We start from the raw sequence: 25,313 nt of genomic DNA, 5'->3' as shown, positions 1-25,313 counted from the left end.
ACAAAAGGCCGTGCCTACACTAACCAAAAACTTCGAAATGGCCATGCAAATGGCCATTTCGAAGTTTACCAATGAAGTGCTGAAATACATATTCGGCGCCTCATTAGCATGCAGGCGGCTGCGGAACTTCAAAATTGATGCGGCTCACCACCGCGGGACTCATCCAGACGGGGCTCCTTTTTGAAAGGACCCCACCTACTTCCAAGCCCCCTTATTCCCATCTGCTCATAGGAATAAGGGGACTTGGAAGTAGGCAGGGACCTTTCGAAAAGGAGCCCCGTCTGGATGAGCCACACGGCGGCGAGCCGTGTCAATTTCAAAGTGCCGTGGCCACCCGCATGCTAATGAGGCGCTGAATATGTATTTCAGCACTTCATTAGTAAACTTTGAATTGGCCATTTGCATGGCCATTTTGAAGTTTTTGGCTAGTGTAAACATAGCCAAAAGTGAAATTACTAACCTGCTCTAACACCTTGACTGGAATAAACTCATATTGCATGCAGGATTTTGGAGAAGGGTAGCACTGCATTTCGTACAGTCTGTATTTTAAATCCTCTCTCAGCTGCCAGATGGGTTCTACTGTATTTGTTTGAAATGCATCCCGTTCCTTTGATAATGTATGTGCTGTAGCCAATTAAACAGAAAACGTTCTCAAAAAAGAAAAATATTGCTACATTTTTCTATAATATATCTTTATCTGAAATGGTGTATACATTCATTTTTTAAAAAGCCACATAAATTAATCAAGAAATCACATGAAAATTCTTACCCAAGTCCCACATATCCAGAAAAAATTCACAGTCAAGGCTCCCTTCATCAAGGAACGTTTGAATTTCGGCATCCACTTTGTGCCTGAAATATATAATTGGGACTTATGCAAAATCTAGCTTCTTACTAATATAAATAAAGATGGAAAATAACCACAACCCTACACACAATTAATGTCATCATTAAAATGGGGGAAGATTCTGTATCGAATGGCATAGGTGAATTGGTACTGAGACTAGGCAAGTCAGCAGAACATAGGGTATGTAACAGGCCCTCTGGCACCATAGCTATGTCAAAGAAAAGACAACTTGCCTTCTGGATTTTCTTCTGGGGTGACGATGCCTGGAGATAGCCCAGTTGGGAGGGATCCCTGACACAGCAACTCAGTGGGAATTCCCTGTTGGTAAGTGATGAGGGCAAGGCTTGGGCACACAGAATTGTACAGGAGGTATGTTGTCTCTCTGCAGATGACATGGCATCTCCCACTGATTCTCTAGGATCCCTAGTAAGACCCCCCCACTCCGACTCATCATTCAGTCACAGAAAGTTCTAGCAACCTTGGAAGGCAAAACTGAAAGTGTTCTGTAACTGCAGCAGGATGCCTTATCTTTAGGGTGCTCAACAAGAGAAAAATAGGAAAAAGTCGCTTTTGCATTCAACATGGGATGCAGGGGAAGCTATTGTGAACCTATGCTCTCCTGCAAGAGATTTGCAGGATTAAAAACTGATCTGATGTTGGCTATGGAAACTACCATCCCATGGACAGAAGAGTGCTATGACTGATCAGTAGAAGGTGGCTGTCCATGCAGCCCCTCAGAACATTAAAGGGCCCATTTCTACTTGAGTATTGTATACAAAGTGCTTGCAGGATCAGGCTTCAAGTTGTCTATACACTTTTGGAAAAAAAGATCCAAAATCTAGCAGGCATCAAATATGTAATTTCAAGGGAAAAAACATAATATTTTTGAATTTTACCTCAACAAAATGAAGAAACAGCTTCTGCAGTACATTAGCGGTGCAGCATGAACAAAAAGCTTATTCAGAATTATTAATCAGGACCAAATCTGCCTTCAGATATAAGACATGAGCTTACCAGCCTTTTCAAACTACTTGTGAATTGCATAACATATCTCAGGACAGGATATAACCATTTATAAAGAATTAATAATACGAGGCTTTAGGATGAAGTTTTGCCAATATTCTAGCAGGTTTCAGGCCTCTCAGCTATTGACTGACAACTTAATATTTGGCAGTGAGTATGAGTCTAGGACAGAACAACTCCCCTTCAGCTATCTTCTTATCATCTACAAACTCACTAATATTATGTCAACACTACACAGTTTTTAGTGACAAGGCCGTGCTGACACAGCTCTGTTGCTAAAAGTTGGTGAGGGTGCTGTTTGTCAGAATTTTTGCCAACAAAATACTTCTTACCCCCTCCTCATTTCCTCCGAGCAGCTTTTGCTTTCTCAGCAACAAAGCACTCCTGCTGGCAAAGCAGCATTTACACTTGCACTTGCCATGGCAAAACTTTTGTTGTTTGGGAAGAGGGAGGGAGATTTAAGCACCAGTGAGCAACAAAGGTGTTACTGATCAATTGCAAGTGTAGACAAAGCCTCAGTTTAGATATGGGTAGTTACGTTCTCCCACTCTTTTCAAATTTGTTACTACAATGTGATTATTTTATCTTTTCCTTTCAATCAAGCAGTATATTCCAACATTTTTACTACCCATTTATTTATTTTATAATTTCTGAAGTTCACCTGTTCTTACCAGTTCTCACTCAGTCGTTTGTGCTCTTGCCACCATATCTGATGATGCTGTTTCAGAAGCATTTGTTCTTTATTAGTTTTTGAGGTTTGTTCTATTTTCTTTACCTATGCGAAAAGCCAAAAAGAAAAAAACTCTTACTAGTATTCACATGAGTTTTGTATATTTACAAAATGGCTTCCCAAATACACTTTTTCTACTAGGTTGTAGGAACCTTTATGCTTCTGTGAGCACATTTTTCTGAAGAATAAAGCTGACTAAAATTTCAACAAATTTTTCTTATAAAAAATGGCTTTGGAAATTTTCATGAATGTTTTAATTTAGTTTCCCCCCACCCTTTTTTTTCTTTTGATGAAAATTAAAGAAAGGAAAATAAAAAAAGTCAGTCCTTTAAATAAAAGAACTCCCCTACCCAACCTTTCAGTTCATGCTCCCCTTTTTCAGTGGCAAATGAATGAAAAAAAAGAAAAAGTGGGGGGAAGGGAGGAAAAGAGAGAAAAGAAGGAAGATAGGAAGTTGACACACAGCCCTGGCCATTGTAAAATATTTTTTTTTACTTCAAAATTTTAAAAGAATTTTGATAAATGAAAAATCATTTCTATTGGAAATATGGAAAACAAAAAAGATAACTATTTAGAATTTTCACAAAAAATAGTTCCATTCTTCAATTAACTCTAGTGAGAAACATTTTGATCTAAATTGAGAAATTGCCTCTACTTCCTAGTAAGAGATTAACAATAATTGTGACAGGAACAATCCAGGGAAGAAAATACCACTTCAGGTTTCAGTTCCTTCTCTGGTCCCGCGCTTGTCCAGTTGAACTTCATCTGCAACTAGCAAGAGTCTAGTTCAGTTATGCTAGCTGGTAAACATGAGGTAGGGTGGAGATCTGCTCATTTCACCCACTCAGAATCCACTTGGATGAGAGTGAGAAATAAAAGTTCTAAGGCAGGGATCTCAAACTCACTGCCCATTGGCAGTCTATCGCCTGAACAGTTCTACAATCCAACCTACATGTGGGCTGGAAAGTGAGTCTCTTTGGCCCTGGAGGGGGTCCCCTGGGCACTTCCTCTGTTCAACTCCCACCCTGCCTCCTTCTGCCCCTGCTCTGTCCTCTTCCCCCATTATATGCCTTCTCCTAAGCCCCCTTCCCTTAGGAACACAGCCTCAGGAATTATCAAAGGTGCAGGGTAGAGGCAGAGGTCATCCCCCCTGCACCATGAACTCACCATGGCAGAACAGAGCAACAAAGCAGCCTCTGTTCCAGACTGCTACCACCTCCTAGGCCAGCCTGATCAGTCCACTTCATCGTGAAGAAGTGGAATGTCCAAGCTCACTGTGCTCCACTCCACAACAGGAGGGGGTTCGGGCACTCTACTTCACCCCGCCATGGAGAAGCGGAGAGACTGGGTTGGCTTGGGAGATGGTGGTGGAATGTAGCAGAGACTGCTGTGCTGCTCTGCTTCCCCAATGCTTCCACTGCCCTACCCTGCTGCCAGTCCCCTTCCACCCAGGGCCCAGCAAGGTAACCTGAGTATGAGGGACTGTCCAGTCCACAGGACAGTTGGGACAACTACTGCAGGGCCTGGGGTGGCTGCCCCAAACCATCCTATGGACTGAACGGCTCTTCACACATCTTCCTAGGCCACAAGGATGTTCAGGCAGCAGCAAGGGGCCAGCAGCTGGAAGCTGCTCTAGTCCCGCTGTGCTTCCAATTGTGGTGGTTGAGGCCATTGGAGTGTGGGAAGCAGGAAAGGCCAGGATATGCGTGGAGGTGGGGAAATTCATGCAAACCCCTGCCCCTCCCCACCCCCAGGGCCCTGATAGAATGGAGTGCCAGCTGGCCCACTAGGAGGATTTGAGGACTGGCACTGGCCCTGAGGTAAACTGAGTTTGAGATCCCTGCTATAAGGTGCTTGTTCTCCTTCTCCTTCCCTGTGTACACAACTGGACCAATGATACAAGAGTCCACATGAGGGAGGAGGGAAGTCATTTATAACCTCATTGCTCTTTTCAAGGGAAGATAATGTAAGATATAATTTTGCCCTTTTTAACTAGTACAAAATGTATCTATCCAGTGATAGATAAAAGTAAAAGCCCAACAGGTCCTCTGTGTGCAGATGCTGTATTTTGAAATACCTAAGTGCTATTTCAAAATGCATTTTTGTGTGTAGCTGCATTAATTTGAAATAAGCTATTCTATAATAGTTTTTCCAGAATATCTTATTTTGAAATAAAGCTGCTGTGTAGACACACCTGAAGTTACCTTAATCTCATAGAATGCCAGATTCTACAGTGCTACAATTCTAAAGTGCTACGTCCCCTGAGCACCATTCCACCCCTGCTCTGTCAATTCATATAATCTGCTACTGCTGGAGCAAAGCCCCAAAGTCAGCAGCAGCAGCAGAGGCTAGCAATGACCACACCCAGTCTGGCAAATTCCCTAGTTTGAGGCTGGCCAAGTTGCAAGGATGCTGGAAAAAAGAGTTTCAACCTGTAATGAGAATTGCACTAATTTAATGCATGCAAGGCTTGTCTACACAGTGCTTTTCTCTGCACCATTTTAGTCCTTAGATCCTTTTCTGAAGTGCCACCATGTAGCCATTTATTCCACATTTTGTATTTGTGCATTTAACTTTCGCCTCCAAGTGTAGTACATTCCACTTTTCTATTGCATTTCACATTGTCGATTTTAGACACATTCTCCTACTTATCAGGCTTCTTTCAAATTCTAATCCCGTCCTCCAAAGTGCACCACACTCCACTCAGGTTGGTGTCATCCACATATTTTATAAATGCCCCCTCTACTCCAATATCCAAATACGTTAATGAAAACATTGTCTAGTAACAGACCAAGGACAGACCCCTGAGGTACCCTACTTTTTACATCCTCCAGTTTAACACTGAGCAACCCATTGACTTTGGATGACATGATTGCTCATATTCTCCAAATGCTTTGCTGGACTGGGTCACAATTAATTTATTTAATATGCTATTTAATACAATCTGAACAATATAAGAAAATATTCAGAATAGAGCTATATGCTCAGACAAAGTATGTGTTGTGTTCTCTGCTGGTCAGGAAAGCATAAGATTGTAATTAAAATTCTGCATCCATTGAGGTCAGAAAGCTAGACAGTAAGACACTACAGGGTGAAGTCTGTAACTTGAGAGTATGATCTAAACCCTGAGACTGCGGACTATATCTGTTATTTCCATCCTTAACTTCAGTACAACAGTGCTGACATTCTTGAGACAGGATCAACTTGTCAGATGACATATCTGTTCCACTGTTCCAGCCATGGCTGCTCAAAGCAAAGGCCCCTTTGTCAAGACAGACAATTTGGCAATCTTGTGAGTTACCATCACTGGAGCTTGTATTTCTTTCTTCTGTCAGTCCCAACCCCTACTCCTATAACAGACCCAGAGAGGGCAGCCAGCTCTACACTATGACAGGAATTTGATATTTAATAAAATTTGAATATTTATCCTCAATATTATGAATTCGAATAAAGTGTCCACGAAGCTTCCTGAAATTCGACCCAACTTTTTTCTGTGATGAATCTCCACGTCTCCATTGCCCCATGCAAGTTCAACAGCTTGAGCAGTGCATTGTGGGTACTTATCACACAGTGCCTTAGCCCCAGTTGCTGGTGGGCATTTCACATTGGAATAGCAGAATTCCAAGCACTGTCACAGAACTCACTGCATCACTAACCGAGCAAAAAAAGAACTGGAGATCGTGGCATTTCCGGCTGCAGCATTCCAGTGCAAGCATAGATCCACAAATGCCCCAACTCATAGCACAGATCGTTTTGGTAACCACAGTGGCTGTCATGCAATTTGTCCTTCAATTCCAAAGCTCAATGATGCTTGGCTATCCTACTGGTGGTGGTGCTGCTGCTGTGGATGATGATGATGAAGAGGATAGTTTGGAGGAGCAAATCTCTCGACTGTGGTCCAAGAACTCAGAGCTGCTTGCTGCCATGACTGCATTGTTGACTGTGGAGCAGCTGTTCTGGACTCGAGAGACCAGCACACACTGGTGGGACCACATCATTTTGGAGTCCTGGGACGACCATCAGTGTGTGTGGAACTTTTGCATGCACAAGTCCACCTTTATGGAACTTTGTCATACACTGGTGCCTGCCCTGAAGCACAACACCACCAAAATGAGGCAGGCTTTAACGGTTCAGAAGCAAGATGGCACTTTGGAAGTTTGCAATCCCCGACAGTTACCGGTTAATGGAAAATCAGTTCAGGGTGGGCAGATCTACAGTGGGGTCTGCGGTGATGGAGGTGGCCCATGCAATCTGTTGGCATCTCCTCAGTAAGACTGTGACCCTGGGAGATACACAGGCCATAATGGATGGCTTTGCTGCCCAGGGCTTTCCCAACTGCAGTGGGGCAATAGATGGCATGCACATTCACATCATGACCCCAGCCCACCTGGCCTTGGAGTATATTAATTGAAAGAGGTGCTTCTCCATGGTGATGCAGAGGTTGGTAGATCATAAAGGTTGTTTTACCAACATCAATGTTGGTTGGTCAGGGAGGGTTCATGATGCTTACATATTCCAAAATTCAGGACTGTACCAAAAGCTCATGGATGGGACTTTTTTCCCTGATCATAAAATCAAAATCGGAGATGTGGAGATGCCCATTGTTATATTGGGTGACCCTGCTTACCCTCTGCTTCCCTGCCTGATGAAACCCTACGCAGGAGCCCTGGTCCCCAGAAAGGAAAACTTTAGTCACAGATTGAGCAGGTGCACAACGATCGTGGAATGAGTATTTGGAAGTTTAAAAGCAAGGTTCAAATGCTTATTCACCCGTTTGGATGTTTGTGAAGCTAATGTCCCTACTGTTACTATGGCATGTGCTATTCTGCACAACATATGTGAATCAAGACAGGAGACTTTCCTGTCTTTCTGGAATTCTGAAGCGGAGGCAATAGGCAGGGCTTACTCACAGCTGTCTACACTGCCATCCGCTAGTAGCCACGCTCAGACTGCAGCAATATGGGACACTTTAAAAAACTGCTTTATGACTGATCTGTAGCACACATGCTACCTATGTATTTCTCTGCCATAATGCCAGTAAATCATACCATGCCATACTGAATGAATGCTTTTACTTGTTGGGAAGGGGTTAAGCTGCAGTAAATAGAATGCATGTGGCTGGCAACTGTGTCTTCAGTGCCCCCTCCCCCAATCTGCTCAGTTTCCTCAGCCATGTGTCTGCTGTGGACCAGGGAGCATCATTAACCACTTGTGCCTTCAGCGGCTCTCACCTTCCCCCCATCTGCCCGGTTCCCTCAGCTACGTGTCTGCTGTGGATCAGGGAGTATCGCTGGCCACCCTCCCCCAACCCACTTGCTTTTATTTGGAGTTCCCCGCCCCCCCCACTCCTGCAGGACAAGAAATTACACCAAGCCCAAAGGTATGATTTTATTTTGGGGGGAGGAGAGGTTTAAGTGGCTGGGAAAAGAAGGATTCTCAAGGGTGCTTGAAGAGTCATTTGCAGTGGCCTTTGGGACTGGAGGAGCAGGGTAGCCTTGCCCTTCCTCCCTGCATGCAGGGACTGCAACAACAGTGGGTGGGTGACCTCTCCTCAGGGAATTCCAGCCTGTGGGTATCAGCTGCTGCCCTGCTGGGTTAGGAGTCCCTCTGCAGCTGAAGCAGGGAGTGCAGCACCTCTGTCTGCGCAGCAATAGCCATTACGAGCTTTTGCTGCTACCTCAGTCTGCTTTACTGTGACCTCAGTCTGCTTTGATGCAACCTCAGTCTGCTTTGATTGTTGCTGCTGCTGAAGGTCAAGCACTCTCTTGTTAAAGTTTACTTGACTCTGACACCACACAGCTGTACTGTGACATCAATGAGCAGTATCCTTTCTCAGGTTCTTGTGCTCTCCCTCAGTGTTTTCCATGTGCTGCAGGATCAGATCTTGTTTGCATTTCTTACATCTTCTGGTCTTCTCTGCAATGCTGGGTACTAGGTCTGGAAAATGAAGGTCAAAATTTATGATACAATTCACATAATGTGCTTTGAAGTGCAAGGAATGGGCCTCTGTGTACTAACACTGAAAGTATACTTTTGAAGGACACATGGGTTATTAAGATGGGGCAGTAACCATGCATTTTACAATACTTCACTTGCCATCACTTATCCATCACACTGCTTTGTGGACATGGTAAATTATAAGCAGTTGTCCTCTTTAGGTGGGAACGAGAAGGCCTGGAAAGCAGGGGCAGCCACCAGGTGTCCTGGCTGGGCATCCTGTGGCAGTGAAAAATGGATGACTGGGGTGAAGGGGCATGGGGGAGCATGGTTCGATGCACAATAAAAATAATGTAAAGAAAAAAATTATCCAAAGAAAGGCTGGATGTAAAGGGACATAGAAGGGGAAAAGCACAGCAGAGGAATCCCCTGCAGGGCCTGGGGGATTCCTGAAAACTGAAAAGAAATAGTTCTTAGAAAGGGACATGGGAGGGGAAACACGCAGCAGAGCATGGCAGGCGTGTGGCACTGGGGAGTCCTGGAAAATGCAAAGAAATGGTGGGGGAAAGGGACATGTGTGGCCACCGGCTAACAACATGAGACGAGAAATGCCCAGCAGAGCCCGGCAACCACATGGTGCTAGGTAGTCCTGGAAAATACAAAGACATGGTGGAAAAGAAATGCTGGGGAAAGGGAGAAAGGATGGGAAAAGCACAGCAGAGCCCGGCAGCAGCGTGGTGCAGGGGAGTCATGAAAAATGAAAAGAAATGCTGATTGGAGAGGGACATGGTGGAGGGGACCCACCACAGAGCATGCAAACCACATTGTAGAGTGGGGAACGGAGCACTCGCCAGCTGCCGCAGGCAAATGTATAGGGGGCAGGAAGCATGTTAAAAAAAAAACACAGATACGAATTCCCATGCTTCTGCAGATTGCCAAAGAAGACATCACCCTCCTAAAACTAGCAGATACGCAGAAAGAGCAGCTACTCCTTCTGTGTGACCAAAAGCCTGGAAAATTTGCTAAAAAGCTGTGCGGTGCCTGGACACCAGATCACTATCTGGTTGCCTGGTGTGGCAAGGTGTGCTACCATGGAAGCTGCAACAAGTGAGTTCTGCCCAAAAACCTCATGAAAAAAATACAAGAGTGCCTGGATAGGCCTTCGAGGAGATCTCCAAAAACGGGGATGTGCTCCACCCCAAGAAACACTAACACACTGTTCTGAGGGGCAGGGGGGCACAGCTAGCAAACCTGTACCTATGCACAACCCTATAGATATACCCACCCCCAACCTGAGCATTCAGAATAAATACTCACCTGAACTGCTTGCTCCAGGGGGCTCTGGGACCAGCGTGGAGGTGAGCAGCATGGATGGCACTCACATGGAGGGTCCCAGTTTGGAAGGGAATGCCATGGAGGGGCCCACTGTGGAGGGGACCGGTTTCAGGTCAATGGTGAAGAGCCCTGGGCTGTCTGGAACAATTTCCTCTGTCCTCTACTCATTGCTCCTTTCTTCCTCTCCATTGCCCTCTTCCTTCAGACCATCCTGCTTTTCCGGGCTCACCCCAAACTCCACACCAGGGCCTCCACAAGTGTCATAATTCAGTCTGGGCTCCATGCCAGGGTCACTCCCCATAAGCATTTGCAGCTGTTGATAATAGCAGCAGGTCCATGGAACCACCCCTGACTGCTGGTTGGCTTCCCAAACTTTTTGATAGGCCTGAAGGAGTTCTTTAACCTTCACCCAGCATTGCCTAGAGTCTTGGGAGTAAGCTCGGGTGGCCATCTCGCACACCATCTGATTATAGATGGCCGTGTTTCTCTTGGCCACCCAAAGTTTCTTTGCCACCGATTGGTTTCCCCATATGGCAGCGAGATCAAGAATCTCCTGGTGGGCCCAAGCTGTGGCTCTCTTGCAAGCCTGAGAAGTGCTAGTCAGATCTCTACCCTCAGTGCTCTTGATTGCAGTACAGGGATACCAATAATTGCTACCGATGTGGCACGATGGCCACCGATGTGGTGCGATACAATCGGCAAAGGGATTTTTTCATAATGGATGCCCTTTATATTTGCAGGCCTGGGATGCTAAATTCCAATTTAAACTTTAATCTAAATCCAAATTCAATCAAAACTTTGCAGGCTTACTTTGACCTTCTTCCTGCACTTTTCAAAAACTCCGCAAGCTGGGCATGAGTGAAACTGACTAGCCTGGCTGCGCTGTGGAATGGAGCTGCTAAGGGTGGCTGGAGCCGCTTGGGAAAGCTGCCTCCGTGGCTTTCACTCATTGTCTGCTTGTTTTAGGTAGTTGTTTCAGTCTGCAACTGAAAATGACAGTCAACAAGTGACACTTTTAAAACCTGGGGAGTCAGCATAGTGAAATTGATTAGGGTGGCTGCACTATGTAGCAGAGCCACACTGCAGCCAGTTGGGAGAAACCACATCTGCAGCTTTTCTCTGCTATTTCCTCCTCTTTGAAGGTTATGTTATTCATTTGATTTGACAATTTTTCTTTTTCTTTTTTCTTCAGGTAACTGAGGGAGCGACTGCTGTTGCGACCGAAGCCGACCGTGATCAGAGAAGAACTGAGGACCTGGCTGTCAGCATGTGCACAGTAAGTGTCACAGGCATCTCATGCCTATGTCCTGTGCGTGTGGGAAGCCGAGAGAGGGACACTGTTACCTACAAATCTATGGTCAGTGACGCAGCAGCACTGACTCACGCAAAGGTGGAGCACTCATGGGGACACTCAAAGAAGAGCTTAAAGTTTTCTAAGTAATGTATCACAATTATCGAGATTGTTCACTGAAATGCTGAACTGTAAACAAAAAGAAATCCTGAAGCTTCTAAGCAGGATTTTGGGACTGATCCTACAATCCTTAGAGGAAATTTCCCATTGAATTCCTTGGGGGTTTGACCACCTAAGGACTCAAAAAGAGAAGTTACTCACAGTAGTAACGATGGTTCTTCGAGATGTGTCCCCGTGGGTGCTCCACGATAGGTGTCGGGCTCGCCCCGGCGCTCCAGGTCGGATCTTTTCAGCAGTTTCTGCCGGACTGCACATGCGCCGGCGCGCGCCGCTCCCTTGCGCGCTCCTGGCCGCGTGTGCGATCCGGTCCCCGCCAGTTCCTTAACCAACCGCCTCGGATGCTCCTGAAAAATACTAAACAGAGATCCGAAGTGGGGAGGATGGGCGGGTGGTGGAGCACCCACAGGGACACATCTCGAAGAACCATCATTACCACGGTGAGTAACTTCTTTTTCTTCCTCGAGTGTCCCCGTGGGTGCTCCACGATAGGTGACTACCCAGCAGTAACCCAAGATAGGAGGTGGGTAATTGGTTTATGTGCAGCTTGTCCCCGAGAGGACCGCTGTCGAGAGATGGGTATCCTCTTGGAATACCCTGTGAAGGGCATAATGCTTGGCGAAGGTGTCATAGGATGCCCAGGTCGCCGCTCTGCAAATGCCTTTTAGCGCAATGCCCTTCAAAAGGGCTGTTGATGCCGCCACCGCCCTAGTGGAGTGAGCCCTAGGCGGGGCCAGTAAAGGAGTCTTTCTAAGTTCATAGCACATTTTTATGCAGGATACGATGTGCTTCGAGATTCTCTGCGAAGAGAGACCTTCTCCTTTTGATTTGGGAACAAGAGAGACTAGGAGTCTATCCGTTTTCTGGAAGGACTTAGTCCTGTCTATATAGAAAGCCAGCGCCCTCCTCACGTCCAGGAGCTGTAGGGGCGCCTCTTTGTTGGAGTTATGAGGCTTTGGATAAACGAGGGTAAAACTATAGGTTCGTTAATATGAAACTCTGAAGAAACTTTGGGAACAAAGGCTGGATGCAGCCATAAGGTTACCGCCTCCTTGGAAATTACTGTGCAGGGTGGCGTACCCATAACTGCCGCAAGCTCGCTCACCCTGCAAGCTGACGTGATTGCAAGAAGGAAGGTCATCTTTATCGTAAGGAGACGGAGGGAAACTGTGGCTAAGGGTTCAAACGGTGGTCCCGTTAGCGCATTAAGCACCAGGTCCAAGCTCCACGAAGGTGGAAGCGGTTTCCGAGGGGGGTGTAGGTTTACCAGCCCTTTGAGGAACCTGGTAACCATGGGATGGGCAAACACCGTGTGCCCTTCCTCTTCATGTCTGAAAGCCGATATAGTGGCAAGGTGGACCTTCAACGAGGATAGCGAGAGTCCGCCTCTCTTGAGGTCCAGTAAATACTCTAATATTACAGGTATAGGCGCAGCAAGGGGGGCTAATTTCTTGGTAGAACACCATGCAGTGAATCGAGTCCATTTTTGCTTATAGGGCTTCCTGGTGGAAGTCCTCCTGCTACTTTCTAGGACTCGTTGCACTCCCTTCGTACACGTGCTCTCTAGGGAGCTGAGCCATGGATTAACCATGCTTGCAGTCACAGGCCTCGGGGGTGTGGATGCACTATGGACCCCTGGGCTTGCGTGAGCAGATCCGGCGCCACCGGGAGGGGCATCGGTGGATGGTCCGACATGCGCAGGAGTAAGTGGAACCACTGCTCTCGATCCCACGTTGGGACTACTAGGATCATTTGGGCTTTCTCTCTCCTGGCTTTCTGCAAGACTTTGTGGATAAGCACTGTGGGAGTACAGGCGCAGAGCAGGGGGCCCCTCCACGAGATTGCGAATGCGTCCCCCAGAGACCCACGTCCCAGTCCTGCCCTGGAGCAGTATTGTGGGCACTTCTTATTGTGTTGAGTGGCAAACAGGTCTATCTGGGGAAATCCCCATGCGTGAAAAATCGGTCGTAGCAGATCGGAACGGATCTGCCACCCATGTGTGAGTGCGAAGCGCCTGCTCAGCTGGTCTGCCTTCGCATTGTGAGCACCTGGTAAATACAAGGCTTTCAAGGTTATATTGTTGACGATGCACCAGTTACACAATTGGACTGCTTCCGCACATAAGGCACGGGACTGAGCTCCTCCTTGCTGATTTATATAAAACATGGTGGAGGTATGGTCTGTACTGATCCCGACTACTTGCCTTGTATATGGTCTCGAAAGTGTTTGCAGGCGTTGAACACTGCTCTGAGCTCCAGTATATTTATGTGCAGTGACTGTTCCATGGAGGACCACAGTCCTTGCATCACCTTTTCGCCCATGTGTGCTCCCCACCCTGTGTGGGAGGCATCGGTAGTGAGAAGAACAGATATTTGTGGTTGGTGAAAAGGGCACCCCTGTTAGCATGTTCTTGGGGTTCACCCACCATTGCAGGGATCTGCACACCTCTGTCGTGGGCGACACCACGCTGTGGATGGTGTGTGCTGCCGGTTTGTAGACGCTCACCAGACAGTGCTGCATGCTGCGCATATGCAATCGGGCGTTCTGTACCACAAACGTTACTGCTGCCATGTGGCCCAGCAGCTGTAAGCACGTCAGAACCGGCACCGTAGGGCTGAAGGTGATGACTTGCACGAGGGAACCAATGGCACGAAAGCGGGCATCTGGTAGATAAACCCTTGCTGTGATGGAATTTATACGTGCCCCTATGAACTCTATGTCCTGTGCGGGTTCTATCTTTGATTTTGCCAGATTGATGACCAGGCCCAGCGAAGACAACGTGTCTGCTGTGACACGTATCATGCGAAGTACCTCCTCCTTTGAGGCCCCTTTCAGTAGGCAGTCGTTTTTGTTTTTTTTTTCCAGATATGGGAATATAAACACCCCCTGTCTGTGCAGGTAGGCTGACACCACTGCCAAGGTCTTGGTGAAGACTCTGGGGGCCGAGGAGAGGCTGAACGGCAGAACCTTGTACTGAAAATGTTCTTTGCCTACCATAAACCGGAGAAAACGCCTGTGAGCCGGGTGAATAGTTATGTGGAAATACGCGTCTTGTAAGTCGAGGGCTGTGAACCAATCTCCATCGTCCAGTGCCATAAGTATAGAGGCGACTGTGATCATCCGAAAGCGTTGCTTGCGCAAGTACCGGTTGAGGCCTCGAAGATCTAGGATGGGCCTCCAGCCTCCTGTCTTTTTCTCTGTGAGGAAGTATCTTGAGTAGAACCCTTTCCCTCGAAGTTGCTCTGGCACTCTTTCCACTGCCCCTATAAGCATAAGATGGTCTACCTCCTGCTTGAGTCTCGCTTCGCGGGAGGCATCCTTTAGGTGGGGTCTGGGTGGAGGTCGTGGCGGTGGGAGCGACTGGAAGGGAATCGTGTAAGCCGTGGCTATGATCTCCAGTACCCATTTGTCTGTGGTGATCTTTTGCCACTGGTCGTAAAATGGTCGGAGGCGATGGTGGAATAGTAGCTTCGGATGACATTGCGCGATGGTAGTGATGGTGCAGCCCTCCATCTGTGTGTCAAACTTGTGGCCTTTGGCCCTGCCCCGAGGACGCACGGCTCTGTTGAGAACGTCACCTGGGAGTTCTGTACTGTTGGTGCTGTTGATGTCGCCCTTGCTTGTAGCCCCTGTGGTACTGGGGACGCTGTGGTTGATACTGCAAACAGCTTCTGCGTGTCAAACAGGAGATCAACAATCTTCGCCTGCAGATCCCTCGGGATACCTGATGTCTGGAGCCAGGACTCCCTGCGCATGACCAGTGCCGTAGCTGTTGAGCATGCTGCCGTATCCGCTACGTCTAGGGCGATCTGAACTCCTGTCCTTGAGGCTGCATAGCCTTCCTGCACGATGGCCTTGACCACTGGCTTCGTGTCCTCTGGAAGCAAGTCCATGAGGGAAGTCAGCCTGGAGTAGTTGTCAAAATTATGGTTCGCTAGATGCGCTGCGTAATTTGCCGTTCTCAACAGTAGGGTAGAAGAGGAGTAGACCTTTCTGCCGAACAACTCTAGTTTCTTGGCATCTTGTCCATTCCCCCTGTCTTGTACTGAGAAGTTTTCGACCTCTGTTGAGACGATTCCACCACCAGAGAATTTGATTGCAGGTGGCTGAACAGGAACTCCATACCCTTCGTCGGGACGAGGTACTTCTTATCCGCTCTCTTGTTTATAGGCGGAGTGGACGCAGGGGTCTGCCATATTGTGGTGGCGGACTCCATGATTGCTTCATCAGTGGAATAGCTATTTTGGAAGAGGCCGGAGGTCTCAGGTTTTTAAGGAGCTTATGGTGTTTCTCCTGCACCTCTGCTGTTTGGATGCCTTGCATGAAGGCCACCCTTTTAAACAGCTCTTGGAACTGTTTGAGATCGTCCAGAGCATGGACATCCCCTGGGGCCGTGGCCTCGTCACGGGAAGATAGCAAGGAACCGCTAGGGTAAGCCTCTCTGGACCCCTCTGGATCCTGTTGACGGTGATACATCCTCTCGCTAGATACTTGCGAGGGAAAATCTCGGGGGTCCAGAATCAACTCCCCCTGAGATATCTGCGTTTCCGTCCCCGTCCGCGATTGCCCTCGGGGATATTGAACCGTCTTGGGGGATCTGTTCCTGGGAGTATGCCTATGGTGTCTATGCCCCGCATGATAGGGGCGACCATGGCAACACGGGCACTGTTCCGGAGATGGAGACCTGGACCACTCTGGAGGCGCATACCCCCTGCGTCTGGGGGAGCGAGATCGTCTGGGTGATTGAGATAATGGAGAGACTGATTTGTGGCAGTACTTCAGGGGTTCAAAGCCCAGGAAGGGCGATGGTGGTCCGAGCCATGGTGATGCTGGCTGTAGGAACGGGGATGAGGGCTCAAGGTATACTGGAGGTGACCCCTGCCGCCTCGTTGGAGTCCGCAGCATAAGTGGAGGGCTTAGAGCGAGTAGCCCTGCAGCCCTGTCTGGAGAAGGGCTGCGGTGCCAGGTTTTCTGTGCTGCTTTTCCCCTCCCCTGTGGGGCTGGCTCTGCCCCGTTCCGCGTCGGGGATCTCGGCCCCGCTGTCTGCGCCGCACTCAGCACACTCCGCTGCGGTGCCGCGTGGGTGGTCTCCCCCGGTGCCTGCAGGCCGCGTGCCTGCAAGCTCTGCACCGCCGGTTCCCCGGGGGTCGGTGCCGCTAGCTGCGGTGCCGCCGGTTCCGGCGCTTGCCTGGCCGCCTCACTGCCCATGGTGCGGGGCGGCTGTTTGATTATCGGAGGCTCAGCCTCTGCCACGTGCGTCTCCGCACTGCCGCCGCTCAGCTGTGACTGCGGCTGGGGGCTATGCGCTCCACCCGTCCCGCTCGCTGTGGCTGCTGGCAGGGATCGGGTTGGTGAAAGCTTCCTCCGTTTTTGCGCTGATGGGGTTAGGGAAGCAGCTTTCCTTTTATGGGCCCCTGCGGGTCCCTCCTGCTGAGGCCGCTCCGGCGTGTCTGGCTGGAGGGCCTTGTCAAAGAGCAGCATTTTCAGCCGCATCTCTCCGTCCTTCCTTGCTCTGGCTGTGAGCTTTGCGCAGAAGGAGCATTTCTGTGCCCATCGGAGGCAGGCATCGCTTCACGGCATGACTCACACTTTTTGAATCCTGAAGAGGACATTGTGGTGAGTCTTTGAGTTGTTAATAGGGTACTAAGCACCTTCTCTGTGCCTGTTTCCCTCTTGGACTCAGCCTGCCGCGGCAGGAGGCCTAATGGCCTTACGTCCCCGGGCCTCTGCTGCGCCGCTTGCTACTAAGGCTGTAAAACTTTTTTTTTTTTTTTTGAAAACAATAACAAGCTAACTTAAGCTAAAGACTGAAAAAGAAGCTCTAAACACTTTAAAAACATTAAATACGCTAACTCTGGCTGTAGCCTGAGTGGATTCCGTCTGCAGCCGATGGCGGTTAAAGAGGAACTGGCGGGGACCGGATCGCGCACGCGGCCGGGAGCGCACAAGGGAGCGGTGCGCGCCGGCGCATGCGCGGTCCAGCAGGAACTGCTGAAAAGATCCAACCTGCGGCGCCGGGGCGAGCCCGACCCCTATCGTGGAGCACCCACGGGGACACTCAAGGAAGAATCAGGCATTGCGTTTGCTAAACATGAAAAGGCATGGCCAGACAAGATCCACTCACTTGGGCACATCCCTCCCACACAGAAGCTCTAGGGAAGGTCCTCCAGGACATTGGGATTTATCCAGAGTAGAGAGTGAGGTCTCGGCAGACAATGAGCAGGCCACGTTAGGAGGGATGAAAACAAGGGACATACTGTCCTTCCACTGGACTTGCAGTTAAATGAGAAAACAATATAAAACATAGGGGCTGGCTCTACACATGACCCTTCCTTTCAAAAGGGGCATGTCAATGAGCAGGTTCGAAATATGCTAATGAGGCATTGCAATGAATATGCAGCGTCTCATTAGCATAATGGCGGCCGCAGCGATTCAAAAGTGAGGCTTTTCGAATCACGCGCCACCTGTGGAGATGGGACCTTCTGAAAGGACCCCCCCCACTTTTCGAAAGCCCTTCTTCCAATTGGCCTTTCGAAAACTGGGGGTCCTTTCGGAAGGTCCCATCTACACAGATGGCGTGCAATTCGAAAAGCCACACTTTCGAATCGCTGCGGCCACCATTATGCTAATGAGGCGCTGCATATTCATTGCAGTGCCTCATTAGCGTATTTCCAACCTGCTCATTAACATGCCCCTTTTGAAAGGAAGGGGCATGTGTAGACCCAGCCAGGATGTTCTTGTGGGAGGGGAGGGTAATCTATTTTATGATTTAGTTTTCTTTTGTGCTCTACGTAATGATAGTCTAACCAGGAACAAACTATCACAGTGAATGATTGATGTCTGTTTCTTTTGAAATTTGTTAATTCATTACCTTGATATTTTCACACCTACTGGTAATCAGTAAAAACTCCTATAAACAAAGATCAGCCACACTCTTAGAAGGAAGTTTAACTTCCACGTTTTTCTGTAGCTTACACTCTTATTCGTACCAAAGAATCTATTACCAACTGAAAAAGAAAGAAGAGAAACCCATACAATACTAGCAGCATTTTTGCTTGAATGGCAGACAGGAGTCCTCCATAGTACAGGTTGAATCTCTCTCAGCTGGCACTCTTGGGACCTGACTGGTGCCAGACAAGAGAATTTGTCAGACCATGGGAGATCAATATTATCTAGCACATTACCAACACTTCCACTGTTTAATGGGCACTTATAAGACATTTAGAGGTAAATTAGAGCTAAATAGCAGCACAGAACACTGTGAGCCAGGACTGGTAGCTGTTAAGCTTTATGGGAACCACATAAAACTTGGCTACACACGATAAATGGTTGTCAGGTAAAGTAAAATCATGCTGGATTGTGGATGTTGCCAGATGAGAGCGTTCTGGATTACAGAAGTTCAACCTGTATCTATATCCTCTCTCCAAGATTAAAAGTCCTTTTCTTAAAAGGTGATTTAAAAAAAAAAACATTATGGAGTCTGCTATATTTTCTTCAGCACAGTTTTTCCTTTTATGCAAAGTTTTTTGCAAGCAAAAAAAATCCAACCGGGTACATCTGGACAGTCTTTATTTCATTAAACCAAGAATATTTTCAAATAGCTTGAATACCAAAAAAGACATTCAAAATTAAGCACAACACAGTGCAAGAGAATATCTATGTCTCATCAACCTTACGAACCCAAATGTAACAATGTTTAAGTTTTATTGTGGCTTAGCAGTTACATAGTATGGCTTAGTAGACCCTCCATAGAAAAGACCAAACCACTTGGCAAGTGCATTTGTAAGAAATGCTTCAGTTAAGGAAGAGGTCTAGGGACTCATCTACATTTTTATCCTCTTTATAAGATGATTCAGACCTAACAACAGAAGCCAGAATAAACCATACTATGATTGCACAATTGAATTAGAATTTAGTTTACCCACTGAAAACATCGGCATCTACCTGATCTACAGATCAGCCTGCTATGTATTCAGAGTAATATCTTATTTTTGTGAAAAGTACATTTAAAATATACACTCCCACACCTGTCTTAAAGTAAGATTTTTACAAAGTCATTCTTCAGAGTAGGGCTGTACACTAAATTATTGATTTTAGTACCACATTAAGGTAGAGATGGGGAAAAATTTCAGGAAAAGGAATGGGAAGTAAAAAAGATAAAAAAGAGAAAATAAAAAGAAAAGAAAAGAACATACAGGACACTCAAAACACATGGTACCAAACACCCACTTTAGGTTTTTTGGGGAAAATGATCCTATATTGATATCTAGTACATTTTGTTTAACTTTCTCTTTTTTATGTTTTTCATACTTGCCAGAATTCCTAGTTTGTCTAGATATGTCTTAAAGTAAGATATTGCTATTTATTTATACATGAACCTTGTTTAACAGCAGCTGATGCTGTTTTCAAATTCAGAGAAACCACTTACCCACTTACATGATAAGTTTAAGTAGAGTATATACAAGTCCTCAAAAACCTTTCACCAAATCTCTGCCCTCCCTGGCTACATCTACATGAGAAGACTCTGTCGACACAAGTCACTGTCAGAAGGGATTTCCCAGCAAATCTTCTGTCGACAGATTGCGTCTACCCATGAAAGCAGATCAAAAGAGCAATCCCCTCTGTTGACAGAGAGCAGCCAGACTGCCCAGCCCTCTGTTGACAGAATGGCTGACCAGAAGCTCTGCAAACAGGGCTGCCTAGTGAACCAGAAGACCACTCTGTTAACAAAAGGGCCACGCAGCATCTACATGGCTGTTTTGTTGACAGAACACTATCGAGACAGGCATTACACCTCTCCCAATTCAGGTAAAATGCTGCTGGCGATGTACATTTATGTGAAGATGCTCCACGGTTTATCCCGAGAAAAGCCCAGTTTTGCTGAGAAAAGCATCTCGTGTAGACGTAGCCCCTGTATGTTACATATGCCTCATCACCACATCATCTGAGTGATTATTCTGGAATTAGATACATCCAGTCTTGTGAAAGTATTGCCACTTCTTCCTACACAAAGAACATCGCTCATATTTACTCTCCATCTGAAAGCTAAAATTTAGGCCCAGGTTCTGATTGCAGTAAACACAAGGTCACTGCCTCTTTTCTGGTCTTATCAAATGCCATCTGACTCTTAAAACCACTTAAAACCCTGCTAGAATTCTCAAATACTTGGTTCATCACAGTTATCTACCTCTTTTTCTTTGTATCCCTCCATGAGTGCCTGCATTTCCACCACAAACACAGGTATTTCTTTTCACTTTTAAAGATTTTTCATGATTTGTGTCTACTGAACATCTAGATATCAAGTAGCCAGCCCTCACCTCTGCTCTGACAATGACACCAGCCTTTATTACCCAACAACCCAACCTTTCTTAAGACCCTTTGTATTTCTCCCATGCAGAACTTGAAGGATTTTTATGAAAACCTTCCTCATGCGTCAAAATCAGCATATTGTTCTCCTTCAAATTCAGTGTGCTGTGACCACTGATAACAACAACAGGCTGTTAACCTTTTTCCTCCTCCCATTCATTTTTTGTCCCTCACCATAGACTGGAGGCTTGTTGGGTCAGAGGCCTTCTTGTCAGAAAGAGCAGTCCAGTAGCACTTTAAAGACTTACAAAATAATTTATTAGGTGATGAGCTTTCATGGGACAGACTCACTTCTTCAGATCATAGCCATACCAGAACATACTCAATATTTAAGGCACAGAGAACCAAAAATAGTAATCAAGGTTGACAAATCAGAAAATCAGTATATCAGTGTGTGGTGCTTAACAGAGCTCTTCTTGGGAGAGGCAAAGGTGACAGATGCCCTAGGGTCCAGCGATTTAAAAAGGGCCTGACACTCTGGGCTGCTACCACCTCTACTACAGCAGCAGCAGCAGCAGCAGCAGCCAGAGCTCTGGACCCTATAAACCACCTCTAGAGCTCCACACAGTGTGATCCAGACAGCACTGAGGGCTAGCCCCTAATCCATCTCTTCCGCTGAAGACCTGGCTTCTCCCACCCAGTTTGCCCTGGGTTTGGCAAAGTCTGTCACCAGCCCTGGTGCTTAACAATGGGCCCCAAACTGAAGCAGCTAATAGAAGATTATTATACCTATAAAATGAATTCTATAAGAAATAAAAAATAGCTTACCTTTAATTGTATATTAACAGATGCTTTTTTCTTTTCTTCAGTAAGTGAATGTAGTTGTTTATAGTCAACAGGTTTGTACTTCCGGCTGAAAACACCATTTTTCATATGAACTACCAGTTTATCTATTTTTAACATAAAAAAGTAATTTCAAGCTGTGTAAAAACATTTTTAATAAGTTAGACACAAAAACTAAAGCTTAATTCATAGGGTGACTATATGTATTGTGCTTAATCATATGATTTTGCTATGAAGACATTAGGAAAATAGCCAAACATTAAAAATAACTTCTGTTCAGTGGATCTGATTTTCATTCATTTAGTGTAAAATCAGAAGTAACTACTGAAATAAACTGAGATCTGAATGGCTACAAATGACATCATAAACAGTTTTACAATATGTGTATTTCACAACTTGCTTGGTCAATCGAGGATATTGACAACACCAAAAATTAACACAAGGATCACAATGGAGTTCTGGTTCATGACTGCAGCTCCTAAGCTCCACTTAGGAACTGCAGGGGACAGAGCCATAACTGCAGTTCCTAGACTCTACTAAGAAACTGCAGAGCCATAAATAATATTCAATTTAAACTGAGTTTGCTAGAATATTAATAAATTCTAAGAGAAAAACAAAGGCTACAGCGTACTTTTAGTTATTCCTGAATCATAGCTACTCAGGCATATTTGTCATGAACCATGAATTAAGGAAACAGTATCATCGCTAAGATGTCAGGTGAACCGTTATGCATTATATATGAACGGGATGAATTGTAGAAATCAGTTATTCAGTTATATGTCAGACTGAATTTCCAACACAAGAACAGAAAACGTTTTCTGCTATATTTAATTCATCATTATGAGGTATATTGGCTTAAAGCATGTGGAAGTAAACACAGTTTGATTATCAGGGAAGCCATCTTAATTCAAGGACAACAGAATTAGTTCCTATTGCACACAACACAGGCTATAAAATGTCATTCCTGGATTTCTACTTTCACTTTGTAAAAGATGGAGATTTTCAAATGAGCTTGTGGGAGGTGGACGTTTAAGACAATTAAGTACCCAACTTTCTTAGGCTCCTTTGAAAATCCCAGCCACAGCCTGTTACATTATGGTACTGCAAATCAATTTTAGACTCTGAATGCACAACCACATCCTGCTACAACTCAACTTCAATGCACTAATACCCTCCCTTCAGGGTCTCTCTCATTTCTTTGTATAGGGGATGAGGACAGTATAAGAGGGTAAGTAAAAGGGGAGAAAATAGCAAGGGAAGCAATAATGAATGTGGAGGATCAGATGAAAAAGAACAAAAAGTGAGTTCATGGAGAGACCTAACAGACAGGCAGAAAAGGGAGAAGATAAAGAAGGGAGAGAGGAGAAATGGGTATACTCATTTTTTGAACTTGAACTTTTAACAGTGATTCCTTTCAGACAAGGAAGATATATTAAAAGAGACCACTAAGTAAACATACAGAGGTCCATAGACTTCTGCCACTCATGAATTGATTACTTAGCATCATCTACACTAAAAACCTGAAAGAAATATTTGTTCCATTACCAATGTTACCCATTTTAGTGAGTTATATTCTAATACCCTAAATGAATTTAGCAAGACTCATGCTTTCAGTTCAACATTTTCTTCAAGAGATGGCTCTATCAATATATTACTTTTACTACAGTAGTATTGCAGGAGGGAATAAAGCAACAAAATTTTACGTTCTTGCCAAGTAATAAGCCTCCATTATCCTGGGAATTTTCTGTATAAATGTGTTTTTTCATGTGCACAGTAAAGGACCAGAATAACAGTGCTTACCCCAAGGAACTTGTGTTATTCATACCCTTCTTCTACACCTTCCTTTGTGCTTTCTTTCGTGTAGCCTATGCCTGGAACCCCCTTCTGAACTCAGTCTCCACCCTCTCATTTTAATCACTTTTCAAAAATTCACTCCTTCAAGGAGGATCCTGAAGTCAAAAGGAGTTGTCTAGCTTTCAACACAGAGTCACAGCTTGGATTATGAGGTATTTGCAGCAGTAACACAAACTTTATTGGTGTGGTAAAAAAAATTATGTACATCTCTGACACTTTACAGTACTTAAAATAAGGTACCTGAAAAACTACAAATGAGCAGGTATAAAATACAAGTAGATGATTACTAAAAATATATTATTTGATACAATAATTTTTTGCTAAATTCAAAGCTGACAAATATTTAAAATGCAATTGAAACTGCTTAGACTTCTGGCACAATTCTGCCAGGCTTCAATAAACAGGTCTCCCATTGACTTCAATTAGAGTTCCTTGTAAGGAGGGCTTGCTTGAGAGATTGAAAAGACTCAAAACACTAGGTTACCTTATGAGGCAAAGCTTGCTACAGTAAAAGCCAGGTTATCTGGAATTTGGATAACCTGCACCTGCTTCACTAGTGGCCACCCAGCTGGGGCCAGCAGAGCAGGGTCAGTTTCTGCAGGGCTGGGGTGGCTGGTTACCCAGCTGTTGCCTCCGCTGGCCCACCTGTCCAGCTGGAGGCAGCAGTGGGGCTGGGATAGGACTGCCCAGCTGGCCATGGTGGCAGTGGGACAAATGGAGAGGGGACAGCAGCCAACAGGACCTGCAAGAGGATGCACAAGTATTAAGCTTTTCATAGCCCAGCCATGAACTGCTTATTACACACCCTGATCTAGCACAATGGGGCTTCTAGATGCTAAGGCAATACAAATAATTTTATGAACATTGTTTACCTACTAACAATTCAGGGATTATGACATTGACACATTACAGCTGGAAAAGGACCATATTAAATAACTTGTGAAATTAATAAAAATCTGTGGCTTCTAAAGTGACTCCAAAATGATACCTTCTATCATGAAGTGTTTTTAATATAAAAGACCAGAATTTCAAACTGGCATTCATTTGTATTTAATTGTTGACAGTAGATAATAAATATTGTTATATTATAGACTGTGATAGAACTGTTCACTCAGAATAAAAATGCCAATAGATATACCTGTGTCACTCGTCCTTTCAGTTGTAATGAACATTTGATGATTCCTTGCACTCATGTTTCTTACATCTGTTGAGAAATTTAAAAAACCGATATTCTAAAAATCTGTCTGTCTAAGAAATTATAATGCACTTATTTTGTTTGTACAGTGGGACAGGAAAGCAATAATCATATTGTTGAAGCTACCTTCTAAGCAGACACAAAAAATTCTACAGTTTGGTTTAGGACAGACTTCATATTTGATTTTGTGAAACATTTGCAAAAATCCCTGTATAGTAAATTGATGACATTACAAGAAATAAAAAACTTATCCACTTGTCTAAGTTACTCAGAAAAATACAGGTCAAACATGAGGTCTTCAACTCACTATACATGGAAAGCCACTGCTCTTGCATGGATGCAGCATTTGTGTAAAATAATCCACCATCTGTTCAACCTTCCCCATACAACTGTTGCATGCAAGTTAGCAGTAGAGAAAGAGCAGTCATAGGTCAGAGTTAATTAAACTTGTGACTGTTTTCCTCGAGGGGAAAACTGTGACTCCTGTTCTTTTACCTTGCATTCTGCCAGATATTTCATGTTATAAGTGTCTCGGATGATGGTCCAATACCAAGAACACCTTCACTACATAATTGACAAAACGTGAAGAAGGTACCAATGTGATATTCCTAAAAATACCTATACCTGTAACATTTAATACCCAAGCTTTAAGAATCTGAAAAGAGATCCAAAATCTGAGAGGGTCAAAGTGTGTAGCACACTTTCAGAAGTCTTAAAACAGCCATGCTCCGATATGGAAATTGCAACACCTGAACCACCAAAAAATAAAATCAAG

The 25,313-nt window shown here is 45.5% G+C and overlaps 1 protein-coding gene across 1 annotated transcript in view; it reads right to left on the bottom strand.

Moving 5' to 3' along the window:
• The window catches only part of CCDC148 (coiled-coil domain containing 148), a 113,989-nt gene extending 88,949 nt beyond the window's left edge, over nucleotides 1–25,040 (bottom strand). The window contains exons 1-6 of the mRNA XM_075000982.1: nucleotides 25,034–25,040; nucleotides 24,482–24,547; nucleotides 21,475–21,596; nucleotides 2,542–2,645; nucleotides 770–852; nucleotides 461–624 (exon numbers count right to left, since the gene is read on the bottom strand). Of these exons, the coding sequence (XP_074857083.1) occupies nucleotides 461–624; nucleotides 770–852; nucleotides 2,542–2,645; nucleotides 21,475–21,596; nucleotides 24,482–24,547; nucleotides 25,034–25,040 (546 nt within the window). The remainder of the gene's footprint in view (nucleotides 1–460; nucleotides 625–769; nucleotides 853–2,541; nucleotides 2,646–21,474; nucleotides 21,597–24,481; nucleotides 24,548–25,033) is intronic.
• Between the last annotated feature and the right edge of the window lie 273 nt (nucleotides 25,041–25,313).

This window comes from Carettochelys insculpta, chromosome 8 (assembly GCF_033958435.1).
Source record: "Carettochelys insculpta isolate YL-2023 chromosome 8, ASM3395843v1, whole genome shotgun sequence".
Lineage (NCBI taxonomy): Eukaryota > Metazoa > Chordata > Testudines > Carettochelyidae > Carettochelys > Carettochelys insculpta.
The sequence above is the reverse complement of the archived record's forward strand: the minus strand, read 5'-3'. Positions and strand labels throughout refer to the sequence as shown.